The sequence below is a fragment of the Ooceraea biroi genome, chromosome 9 (genome assembly GCF_003672135.1).
Source record: "Ooceraea biroi isolate clonal line C1 chromosome 9, Obir_v5.4, whole genome shotgun sequence".
NCBI lineage: Eukaryota > Metazoa > Arthropoda > Insecta > Hymenoptera > Formicidae > Ooceraea > Ooceraea biroi.
The window spans coordinates 7492220-7503794 of NC_039514.1; the positions used below are offsets into that span (position 1 = coordinate 7492220).

The 11575-nt window shown below is 37.9% G+C and overlaps 2 protein-coding genes across 6 annotated transcripts; both read left to right on the forward strand.

Moving 5' to 3' along the window:
• Positions 1–951: 951 nt before the first annotated feature.
• Positions 952–3642, forward strand: LOC105279024. 3 transcript variants are annotated; one of them, XM_026972225.1, is made up of 4 exons: positions 952–2051; positions 2246–2441; positions 2645–2920; positions 3059–3642. In XM_026972225.1, the coding sequence occupies exons 1-4, from the start codon at positions 1919–1921 to the stop codon at positions 3309–3311; spliced, it is 858 nt and encodes a 285-aa protein (XP_026828026.1). In that variant the 5' UTR covers positions 952–1918; the 3' UTR covers positions 3312–3642. The 3 variants fall into 3 exon arrangements, with proteins under 3 accessions (XP_026828026.1, XP_026828027.1, XP_026828028.1); XM_026972226.1 differs by having other exon boundaries at positions 953–2051; positions 3062–3642; XM_026972227.1 differs by having other exon boundaries at positions 954–2051; positions 2753–2920.
• Positions 3643–3886: 244 nt separating this feature from the next.
• Positions 3887–6214, forward strand: LOC105279023. 3 transcript variants are annotated; one of them, XM_011338549.2, is made up of 4 exons: positions 3887–4068; positions 4208–4466; positions 5057–5248; positions 5422–6214. In XM_011338549.2, the coding sequence occupies exons 1-4, from the start codon at positions 3969–3971 to the stop codon at positions 5603–5605; spliced, it is 735 nt and encodes a 244-aa protein (XP_011336851.1). In that variant the 5' UTR covers positions 3887–3968; the 3' UTR covers positions 5606–6214. The 3 variants fall into 3 exon arrangements, with proteins under 3 accessions (XP_011336851.1, XP_011336852.1, XP_019887112.1); XM_011338550.2 differs by having other exon boundaries at positions 4364–4466; XM_020031553.1 differs by lacking the exon at positions 5057–5248.
• Positions 6215–11575: the final 5361 nt, after the last annotated feature.

Below are 11575 nucleotides of genomic sequence, written 5' to 3' on the forward strand. Positions count from 1 at the left end.
AATGCATTGAGCATCCCTATTTATAAATCTGATATGCATTAGAAGATCAGAAACGCGAATCTGTCGCGTGACGGCAGAGCGATAAGAGAATCGTTAATCTCTCGAAGAAACGCTGACAAGGTCTTTCCACAATCGCAATATTTAAAAAAAGGCGTATAATTGCCCCACTTAATTGCGATTATTAATTCCTACGATAATTTGATAGGCGTGTTCTCAAACGCTAATATATCGATCGCACTGGCAATATCGATGACAAGTCCGATAAGCCTCCGTACGCACACGTCACGTCACTTTGAAAAAACGTTACGCATACGTTGAATCCTAACGGAATCTTACCAGCAGTTGCATTACGTGTGCTCTCTACAATTTTGCTCCAAAGTCTACAATTTTTTTGTAGACTTTGGAGCAAAATTCTGAGCGAGTCGCGTTAGTGCGTTTAGTAAACATTTTATTGTAAATCATACATGATATGTTGTGAATCGTTTGCCTCTCTCTCTCTCTCTCGTTTGCAATGGAACAATGGAGGCATCAGAATCGCATTCGCGATATTCATTGGTCGTAAATCTAAAGACGCAAAGAAAGGAAAAGAAAATCTCAGCTTTCCTGAACGTCACAACGATTTTGATCGTTGCAATTTCAGCTTTTGCGGATGTATACGATGCATGTACGCAAAATCTACTAAAATACTAAAATTCATTGCTTTTTATCGCACTAGATTGCTGATGACTGCAAATGGAATTCTTATTCCCATTTTGCAAATGAAATTTCTCTTAAAAAGCACTCTCAAACTTCGAGTTTTGTGACAAGCGTCACATCGAAAATGATTAAGATTCACGCGTATGACTTTAAATCCTTTTTTTAACTTCAAGTTTAATTTAGATTAAAAAAAAACATTCTCTTCGTTTTTTATTTTCGATCAAGATCTTTATTTTTTACACATAGTGGTCTGCATATAACGATGCGATTGTGCAATCACGGTTTTTTCTGCGGAACTTGTTGCCCGCTTTAATGATCGCTATTATACATCGTTAAATATTCATTTACTGTCTGTTCTATCCTTATTTTTTCTGACCCAGAATACATTTTTCTTGCCCAGAGTAAAAGATGTATCCAATAAAATATACGATGCCGATTCAATGCACATTCAATACTGCCTTCGGCATTTCCGCAGTCTCGTGGGCGCGCACTTCGCTCCCGGCAGCAGGCAAGAAAGAGAAACACCTCCGTTCATAAAAATGTATACGCATAGAATTTTCATATTAATTAACAGTGTCTAACAATGTAGCTTATCATCGATATAGCCGATATGCAAGAATACATTTCCATTTAATTCATATTTTATTATTTCATTATAAATAGGTGGAAATCGGAGATTTGAAATAAAAGTTTAATTATATGCAAATAATTAGTGTAAAATATAAAATAGAAACAAAGGTCATATTTTCAGAACGCACTTACGACGGTAAAAGCGCCTCTAAAAGTGGCTTAAAAACCATGTGATTGGCTGAGAAGGCGCTTTGTCATTGTAAACATGTTCTAAATATGGGTTAAAATTATGTAAATTATGTAAATTAATAGTTGTAACATACAGGGTGGCTCACATAACTCTTACCAACTCGATTTCTTATATTCGTCCCGTTTGTGTAGTAGTTTTAACGATTATGCTACAATACTTCGAAAATCTTTTTTCTCTTTCTTTCTTGCTCGCCCGCTCGCTCCCGCGAACATCAAAAGATTTATTCTAACAGTGTTGTTTGGAAACAGATCTGTTAGCGGACACTTTTCATACGCTTGCCTTCAGTGGAATAATGTCTGGCTGATCTCCAGCATTGTCTGTCGTTATACAAATAGCATATTCGGTTTTATATCTATTGAATATTTATTATATTGATACATATCACTGTCATCATTATTAACAATGAGTTTAGCAATCGTGAGTGCAATAATTGTGGGAGCAACGACGTTAATATGTTGTCCATTTATTCGGCAACTTTGTGAAGCGATCGAAAATGTGCAATCTGAAAAGAGCAAATTAAAAAATGATATTAATAGTAAGTTTTATATAGTTTTATAATATCTATTTTGCAAGTTTTACATTGTCTAGTTTAAAGATAATTTGCATAGACAATTGCATAGACCACGCGCATAGTTGGTCAGCGATTCAGGAACAATTTATTTTTTATTATAAAATAATAAAATAATAATACAAATACTTAATAAAAGAATTACGTTTTTTATTATTTAGCTGAAAATTGCGTTACAAACGCGAATACAAATTCATCAGCAAAAAGTGAACAAGTTCAGCAAAATGTTCCCATAAAACCACCTCGCGTGTTTAAACTATCGTGCGAAAAAGGAGAATCCATGACAATGTGTAAGGAAAAGAATTTTCCTCCAGAATTTAGAGTAAATTGCGATCCGACATCGTACGACAATGGCAGGTGAGACATATTATATAATTTAATTAATATTAATATTACATAATTTGGTATTGACAGTTTTTCATCGTACAAAATTATTGTGTAACATTTATCGATCAATTTACTTCTGCAGAAGTATTTCTCTTTTTTGCCAAATTTTGTTATAATCTTGTAGGCGAGAGATTTGTTGAAGTAACAGAAACTTAAATTGTTAATAATAATAGATTGTTGAAACTTGTTGATCAAGTGTTTGCAATAACGACCGCCGTAATAAGCTATCTGGAATCGCGCGAGGAAGCAGGGTTGCAAGCAGTAACAACATTTTTAAAAAGTCATTCCAGTTCGTTACCGGTCAGCAACGAGCTGCAGAAGCAGACACCGGTCTCCGGAATCGTTATTGATTCATCAAAATCAGTATCCCAGATTCCAGAGTTGGAGGTGCCAACAATATCTATAACAGGATCTAAGACAAACTTGAAAAATTTGCAAAATAATTACAGGTTGGATTATGATTTACTATTTTCATAACAACTTAATTATTTTACTTAACTATTTAATTATTTAACTTAACTATTTAATTATTTAATTTTTCCGATTAATCATGGTATTTCATATTATAAATTATTAAATTTTATTAGCAGCCTTGCTAACCATGCGGTGATTGAGGATAATGAAATCGATTATTTACAACTGCCTACGCATACAAAGTTCGCACAGGATATGAAATCGAAAGAAAAGGATCGAAATTATATGCAATCGACATTGAAAATTGATTCCAAAAGTAAAAAAAAGAACACATTGTTTAAAAAGTTGCGAAAATGTGTTCAACCATTGTCTACGAAATTTCGACAATATTTCTGTCGCAAAAGACAGAAGCAAGAAAAATGTTGAACAAAATGAAATGTTTAAATAAATTTTATATTTAGTTGATCAGAACGTTCCTTCGAATGTTTAACTTTTCTTTTTATCTCTGAAAACTCTGAAGGAACTTTCCTATCAATCTGATCAAATGTTGCTAAGAATTTATCAGAAATTTGTAAGGCCGTGAACCTTTCAAAACTATTCCGATCAAAATCGAATCCAGAACGATGCGGCAACGTTTTGTGTTATATAACATTATGCAGACTTACTTTGAGAATAAATAATCTCAAATGTAAGAAAATATCGTTGTACAATCTCTTTGTATATTATCGAAAAACTAATATACGATCTTTCCAAGTCTTTTTCTTGTCATGATTTTTTGCCTTTTATCACTATAATTACATTTAAAACCGCAAATTTGTGCAAAAAAGAGGATCATGTTTTTAAATCAATTTGATTTGTTAAAAATTTCGTTCTTCAGCTATTTATATGTACGTGTACATATACATACACATATATATCTACTACATTCTTTGTGTCTAGCTGTTTGTATACAAATCGTTAGCTTTGCTTTCAAATGATCAGCTGTAACTGACTTGATGACATAGTCTATCGTTGCCTACCGATATCATAATAAGTGTCCATGATAGTCTCGTGAAAGTGAAATTTAAGAAAAGTAGCGGTGAAATGGCGAGATGGTGGCCCTACAATACAATAATTGTGTCGAGTATATTCGTCATATCATGGTACTGGACCGTATTTCACGGAAAGAAGAGCAGAACAGACGGTAAATGTTAGCATATTGACAAATCTACCTTTCGGGCGGATTCTATTTGGGATATCCGCCGAAAATAATACGCAGCACAGAACGGCAAGTAACATGTACATATGTTAACGAACTTGATTATATTTCTTATTTATAATAGAAGCTATCGAAGAAGGTGTCTTTAATTTGAGACAAATTGTCGATTTCTTTACGAGAATTCGACTTGTGTGCCCATTTCATACTATAAATTGCGCACACAATGCGCCGTTGACTTCATGGGATAACAAGGGTCCTTATTCACAAAATATTCCAATAGGACCAGGAACAGCTGAACAAATTAGCAACGAATCGACTCTGGAGGAAACGAACGTTACGAGATGTACCTGCGCTGCGTGCAGTAACAGTGACGTCAATGACAGGTAGCGTTTTCCTTTAATTATCGATCTCGCGATTCAGAAATTAACGATTAATTAACATTGCCGACGTTATCAGCACATTGTTGTTAACATTGAATACTGAGAAAATGATCATCGCGCTCCACGTGGCTCTTCCTGCATTGATTAATTATGCCGTGAGAGGCGGTTTAACGACATGACGAAACGTGTTTGAATCCGTGTGAATCCGCCGATGCAAATAATAATTTCGCGTAATAACTCGCGGACGGTTCGCCAGTTGGAAGCTCTCCGTTCTGAATCGTTCTATTTTCGAATACTGATTGATTTTTTTCCGCCTAGTGATCGATCTGATTAGGAAGAGCTTCTTAGCGGGTAAACCTGTCCGCGTCATTTGAATACTCGTTATTATTCAGAATTATTCAGAACTATAACAGAAGCGCCGAGGATTTATTACATCAATTGCGTTTCGCCGTTTGTGTATTTTTGTATCTTTCCTCTCTGATGTATGAATATGGATGTAGTAACGATACAGCGAATTGCAGAATGTTTGCAGTCGACCAACCTAACCATTCGAACCAGGTGAATCTATCTTTCAACCGCGCTTTGTTTCACAGGAATGCATCTGATGGCACGGGCAATATACATAACTCTATTCCTTCAGCAATTGTTCATGTTGCGAATTCAACGGATCTGACAAATAGAACCGTGAAAATAAATCTCAGAGAATTCACGAATGTAAGGGTGTTAAGAGAGGCGAACACATTCCAGGTGTCTGCCAGTAACATCCATCCATCTGCTGATAACAGGCTGGTGTCTCTTTGCGACTGTCTTTTATCATATTTTTTGCTAAAACGAAATAATTTGAAATTGTCGAAATTTTATCTTAAATCGCGGTCAGTTGCCCTATTTTGTCAAATGTTGATTTTAATGCTTTCGTTATTACATGTGTAATGCAAGATGCGTTTGTCACTTTGTTTAGGTCCGCCAACCTAGTTATATCCGGCGGGATTGATGAAATCAACATCACAGTACCAACAATAGTATCAACGACTGTTGATACTAGCAGCCCACCTGTTGTACAAACTCAAGCTCAAACTAGAATATTTAGGAATCGGACAAGAAATACACGGAGCAAAAACAAAGAAGAAAATGCTAAAAGTTAATACTTTATAATTAATCAATTTACATTGATTATAATTAATCAGTGCTTTTATATGAAGACAAAGACGGTATTAAGACCACATAAAGGCTCTATAATTTTCAATAATGATGATTTGGTCAACTCATCATTAATGAAGATAATAATTGAAGAGAACATTCTTTAACGTTTTTTTATACTTGATTTATACTTAAAGACGTCATTTTATATTCATTGCACAATTGGTTTCTGTTGAAACTATTTTTATTGTCAAAGAATTGTAATTTTACATAAAAGAATTTATTATGTATAGATCGCAACGAGAGAGTTGTCGAGTTACAAAACAGATATTATTACGATTCTTATGAGATTTTTGTTGTATTATTTCGCGCATATTCCGCCAATGTATCATCAATCGACATTGACGATCCGTCGCTAATTATGGAGTTTATTCATGACATGCGTTAATTGCAACGTGACGTGGATGGCATTAAATCGCTGGCAGCGCATTGAAAATATTCGCAGAATTATCGTCATTCATCGTGCCCATTAAAATTATATACACGTCAAGACGCAGATGTTTTTTCACTTGAATTTCCCGTTATATCTTATTTGGTAAAATCATTATAAAATCATGAGAGTGTTTTCTTCGATACCTCATGTAAGGTATATGCTTGTCGTACGCGTTCGAGATCTGTGAAAATTCACGCAACACAGAAATAATTAGCGATTAAGTTTTTATTCTGTTAAGTCGAACGTAACATAATTGCACTCGCAAAAATCGTGCGAGCTAAAAAGACTGGAACTTCGCGAAATGTATTACAAGGTCAAGCTGGTCTTAATAGTAACGAGAACGAAAAGAGATCAGCGCGTACGCGAGATGCAGAGCAGGAAAGCTGAAAAATCAGGCAAATAAATGCACGGTTCTTAACACGTTCGCGCCGCGGGATTTTTACAGCTTTATGCAATCGTAACATGTTCTCGCGGGTTTTACGACAAAATAATCTGACATGTTTAATCGCTCGTAATTAACGTTATTACGCGGCGACCACACCGAGATTGTGATTTTTATTGCCGTGGTTGTCGTTTTTAGCCTTAACTTATCATTAACTATCGGTAATCTCTTTAATCTCTTCTTCGTCTGGAACGTGTTCAGGCGTAGACATCATCACCGATAATGCCAATGCAGACATTGCTGGAGATCTAAGCCAGTTTTTGCAAATAAAAAAGAATTCTCTTGCAATTATGTAAATTATAAAAAAACAAGAGCTCGCGTGTCAGACTTAGTAATGCACAAATGTGCCTCTCTAGATGATACTGTCTTAATTGCTCAATAATTTCTTTTTTTAATTTTAAGCTGATGTAATCGTAATGGTAAATTACATAATGTACGCTTCAAGAGGAGGGCAAAAGAAGCGAGAGGCGACAGATATAGAAAAATGTAACGGCTTTCGTGGCTCGAAGGACAACTCTTAAAGAACCTCGCCGGTGTTTCTTGCCATTGCGGTTACTCGTTTCGCGCAGCTTCCTATTCCGGTTCGTAAGAAATCGTTAATTCGTCAGATAAGCGTCGGAAATCGTCATTCGCAGCGTGGTGGAGTCATCTCATTCTGACTTGAGGACACGAGAGAAAAAATCTCATTGTTCCCGATGACGAGCGTCGTGGTCATTCTTTTTTTTCCTCTCCCGTTACAATCCGGTTTAATTATAGATGCTTATTCTATCACTTATAGCGTCTCCTCCAAGATGGAAAATCGTTACAACCAGCATCCGCGACGCCGACCGCATTTGCGGGCATATATCTGTTAGGTCTGTCTCGAAGCGACGCGAATGTGATTTATTCGCCGATACGCGATTGATCTGAGGAGACCGCCCGGATGCTGATTCGCGTGGATTGATACATGGAATGAAGACAGCAAGTGGAATTGTGAAACTGGAAAAATTCTTAACTTTATTAACAAATTTGTTTGCTAATGCAGCTAGGAATTTTTCTAATTTAACAAATACACTTCTTGTTTTTTTTTCATGTCGAAATATTCGTCGCGCGGGGCATGTAATGGTCAACCCCATCGGAAAGTCGTAATCCATTATGATATTACATGATAACGTCTCGGTTGACTTCAGTGAGAGCAAATGCGCGATGGCCATTAGATCGCGATATCGATTCCCCGATTATTCGATCGTTCAAATTCCGGTATCATCGACAGATCAGGACCAGAGGAAGACGGATCTTCCTGAAGAATCATCAAAGTGACGTCGCATCGATGTTATAAAAATATCGATCGCGTCTGACGTGGCGGAAACCGTGGACGATTTATCAGTTGATCATGTGATCGCGATCGGTCATTTATAACGGCGAACCCTTCAATTAATAAATTATGTATACGCGGAAGTGCACTGGAAGTGCGAATGCGTGCGTAATATTGTGGCGTTTACGCGCGCGATTTGCATGCGAGCGAATGATTAATGATTGGCGCGTTACGTAATGGGCCGATTTCCAGCGATAAGGATGGTCGTTCCTTCGTTTGTTCGTTTATATGTTCATGTCGTGCGATTTCGATCTACACCTGTAGCATTGTTGTATGCGCCCCCGTTACTTTTAGTGCACGTTTACTTCCGTTTTCCTTCTTCTTCTCTGCGAATGACGCACGTGACGTCTCGTCCACGTCCGTTGATCGTGGGTGTGGATCACCCACTGCCTGGTCTGCCTGGATCATAGCTTGCGGCGTGGGTCTTGCAGGCGGGCCCCTCGTAGACCTTGATTTGTCTCTCGTCTTGAGAACCGGCATTCGATCTGCGATAAACGCGATCCTCGCCGATACATCGAGGAAGCCGGGGACTCGCGCCGCCAACTCTTCCACATTGTGGCCGATAATCGTTCCCCGTCGATTTCAGATTTTTTATGGAAAATTGACGTACGCGTGCAAGTCCCTTTATGGGAATTTTTACTTTGAATTTCAACGTCTAAAAAGAAGAAACTCCCGCGCTCAGTCTTAAAAGTAAAAATTTAATGATCAAGGAAAAGGAATGTTGTAGAGAGTAAAAGCTATTCACTCTCCTCGTTTTTGGTAAACAAAATGTATAATTTTATTGTAAGCCGATTTGTCCAATCGATCAAGCCCAAATTTCTGATAGAAATTGTGATTCTCAGTACATTGTACAGAAATGCAGATAGCCGTCCATATTTACGTTGATTTTATTCGCACGCTGTAATCACCATCTCGTTACCGAGATCACGTCACATTTAAGTAGGCATTTGATGAAGAATAACAGTCTATTGTTATCTTATTTACAGCTAATCAGTAGACGCAACCAGGTAATCAATCACAATAAATCATTGCGATACTTTCATAAACGAATCGTGTATTTTCGCGTCGTCATGCGAACTTTACCTTCTGGTCCCCTCGATTTTGTCAAATTTTGGCTTCTTGAAAGAAAGATAAAGACATATTTTAGAATGTATTAGGGGTGTGATTTAGTTTTGAGGGTTTTTTTGCTCAAAAACGCATGTATTTAAATATGATAATGAATGAATACCTTAATCAAAATATTTTCCTTCGTTTTCTATCACTTTTTCCCATCTTTCTGGCAAGAGATCGATTCCACCACGATAAAATCACTCTTCTTTTCAGTTGATCCATTCGTCGACGAATTTTCGCACTTCTTCCAAATTATCAAAGTGTGTATCCTCTAAAGCGTGTTGCATCGACCGGAACAAATAATAATCGCATGGAGAATACGCGGGGTGCGGTAAGACTTCCCATTCAAGCTCTAACAGTGTTTGTTTCACTGATAACGCAACGTCAGGTCGAGCGTCATCACGAAGAAGAATCACTTTCCGTCGTTTACTCGCAATTGGTGGTCGTTTTTGGTCCAATGCTTGCTTCAACTTGTACGATTGGTGTCGATAACGATCAGCCGTGACAGTCTCGTGCGGATTTAACAGCTCATAGTACACTATCCCACCAAATATACAGAGCATTACTTTTTAACCGTGAATATTGCGTCTCGGAGTGGATGTTGATGGTTCGCCTGGATCCACCCATGATTTTCTGCGTTTCGGATTATCAAAATAGATCCACTTTTCATCCCCAGTAACAATCCGAGACAAAAGACTCTTCTTTTTTTGCCTGGCGATCAACGAAATGCAAATGTTCAACCGGTTCGCAATGGCACTTTCCGATAATTCATGTCAAACCCATTTCCCTTCTTTCTAAATTTTTCCCATTTCATGTAAATGTTTGGTAATTGTTGTACGATCAACATTTAATGCTCTGACAAGTTCTGAAGTGGATTGTGTTGGATTTTCGTGCAATAATGCTTGGAAATCTGCATTTTCAAGCTTTCGTGGTTGTTCCGAGCGTTCTTTGTCCTTCACATCAGTATCACCACTTTTAAAGCGTCTAAACCAGTATTCACACGTCTTAATTGATGGGGCAGAATCACCATAAGTTTCCGCAAGAATTCTATAACTGTCAGCCGCAGTTTTCTTTTGATTAAGAAACAAAAGCAACGCATGTCGAAAACGCTGTTTCGGAAGTTGCATTTTTACGATGATATAAACACGACTGTTATTGCATCTATTGCTATAATGCTACTAAATGTGATGGATAATGTCAAGACTGTAAGAAACAACAGTTATCGGAAAGAGCTATTGGAACAAACTGACACTACAGCCATCTGTTGCAACACCCTCAAAACTAAATCACACTCCTAATATTACGTAACGTACGATTATTAAGCACGACTCCAGGCAAGAATTTCAAATATTGTTACAGGCTTGTAACGGGGAAATCCCATTCCTTCTTTTTAGTCACACGATTTCTGCTTTCGGGCAATCACCTCGGGCCAATGACGTGGCCGACCGTAATTACATTTCACTGCATAGCGATATCTACGTTTAATACCACAAAAATATCAGATTTCTCCATACGAGGAAGAACGGTCTTCTTCTTATGGTCTGCCACGTCAGTGGCCTCTCGCGACGTGCATAACTCTATGTGAATCTAATCTCTTCGCTCTTTATGACAAAAATAGCTCGAGTACGTCTAAAAAAATCCTGGAAACTCGACAATAGTTCTCTCGGACGCCTGAGAATCTAGAAAATGCCAAGGTGCTTGATCAGCTTGATGTCTAACGTAAAGGTGAAACTCATTCTTCAGTACATCCTCGGAGAACAGAATATTTTAAATATCATGAGGCCATGAAGTCCGCTCTCTACTGCAAATTACTGAGAATCGCACTTGTTCCTTGACGCTACCGAAGGACGCTAATCTCGATCAGTTCTCAGCACCATGAGACCGATGTATGTAAGGGAAAACCGAGTCGTCGATCAAAGACACGTCGGTGGTTCCCCACGAGTGACCCTGCAACAATGTACGATCGCGCTATATCGATCGACGATTTACACTCGGCACTTGAGTTCGATTCCAACAACAGCACTATTGATCGAAGGTTGCAAGGTAGTTGCAAGTATCAAAAAAAAGAGAATGAAAGAAAGAATAGAAAGACAGGAAATGCGGAGATAAACTCCACCTAGATACGTTCAACTCGTTTTATCGCAGGCGATATTTCACGTTCGCATAAGTATGTATAATGAGCGGAATTCCCGATCAGATAATTGCCTATGGAATCGTATTAAGCCGCAAATTAATTTTCATGACTTTATCTGGACATCTGCGTCTGCTGCATATTTATGAAGTGTCGCGTAACAATAAATAAATGCACGGAGGGAGGAAACCGCGGCGTCGGTTCTTCTGGTATTGCGCTTGATCTTGGACTATAAAACCGGTGTTTCATCGGGTGCAAAAAACTCACCGGATCGACGAGGAAAACCGCGGGTTTCACTTGATTTCGCGTGATACAGGCGGAAATTTTGTTGTGCGTGTTTCCGCGGTCGGAACTTTAGGGAAATTCTGAGCCTTCTGAAAGCAAAACGATAATTTGCGGAGAAGATGATGATACATAATCAAGAGACCTGTTCGTCGATCATCTT

Coding starts and splice junctions, on each gene's coding strand:
- LOC105279024 (XM_026972225.1), top strand. CDS start 1,919: ATGAGTTTAGCAATCGTGAGTGCAATAATTGTGGGAGCAACGACGTTA. Junction 2,442..2,644: donor ACATCGTACGACAATGGCAG/GTGAGACATATT, acceptor TAATAATAATAG/ATTGTTGAAACTTGTTGATC. Junction 2,921..3,058: donor AATTTGCAAAATAATTACAG/GTTGGATTATGA, acceptor AAATTTTATTAG/CAGCCTTGCTAACCATGCGG.
- LOC105279023 (XM_011338549.2), top strand. CDS start 3,969: ATGGCGAGATGGTGGCCCTACAATACAATAATTGTGTCGAGTATATTC. Junction 4,069..4,207: donor AAAGAAGAGCAGAACAGACG/GTAAATGTTAGC, acceptor TATTTATAATAG/AAGCTATCGAAGAAGGTGTC. Junction 5,249..5,421: donor CATCCATCTGCTGATAACAG/GCTGGTGTCTCT, acceptor CACTTTGTTTAG/GTCCGCCAACCTAGTTATAT.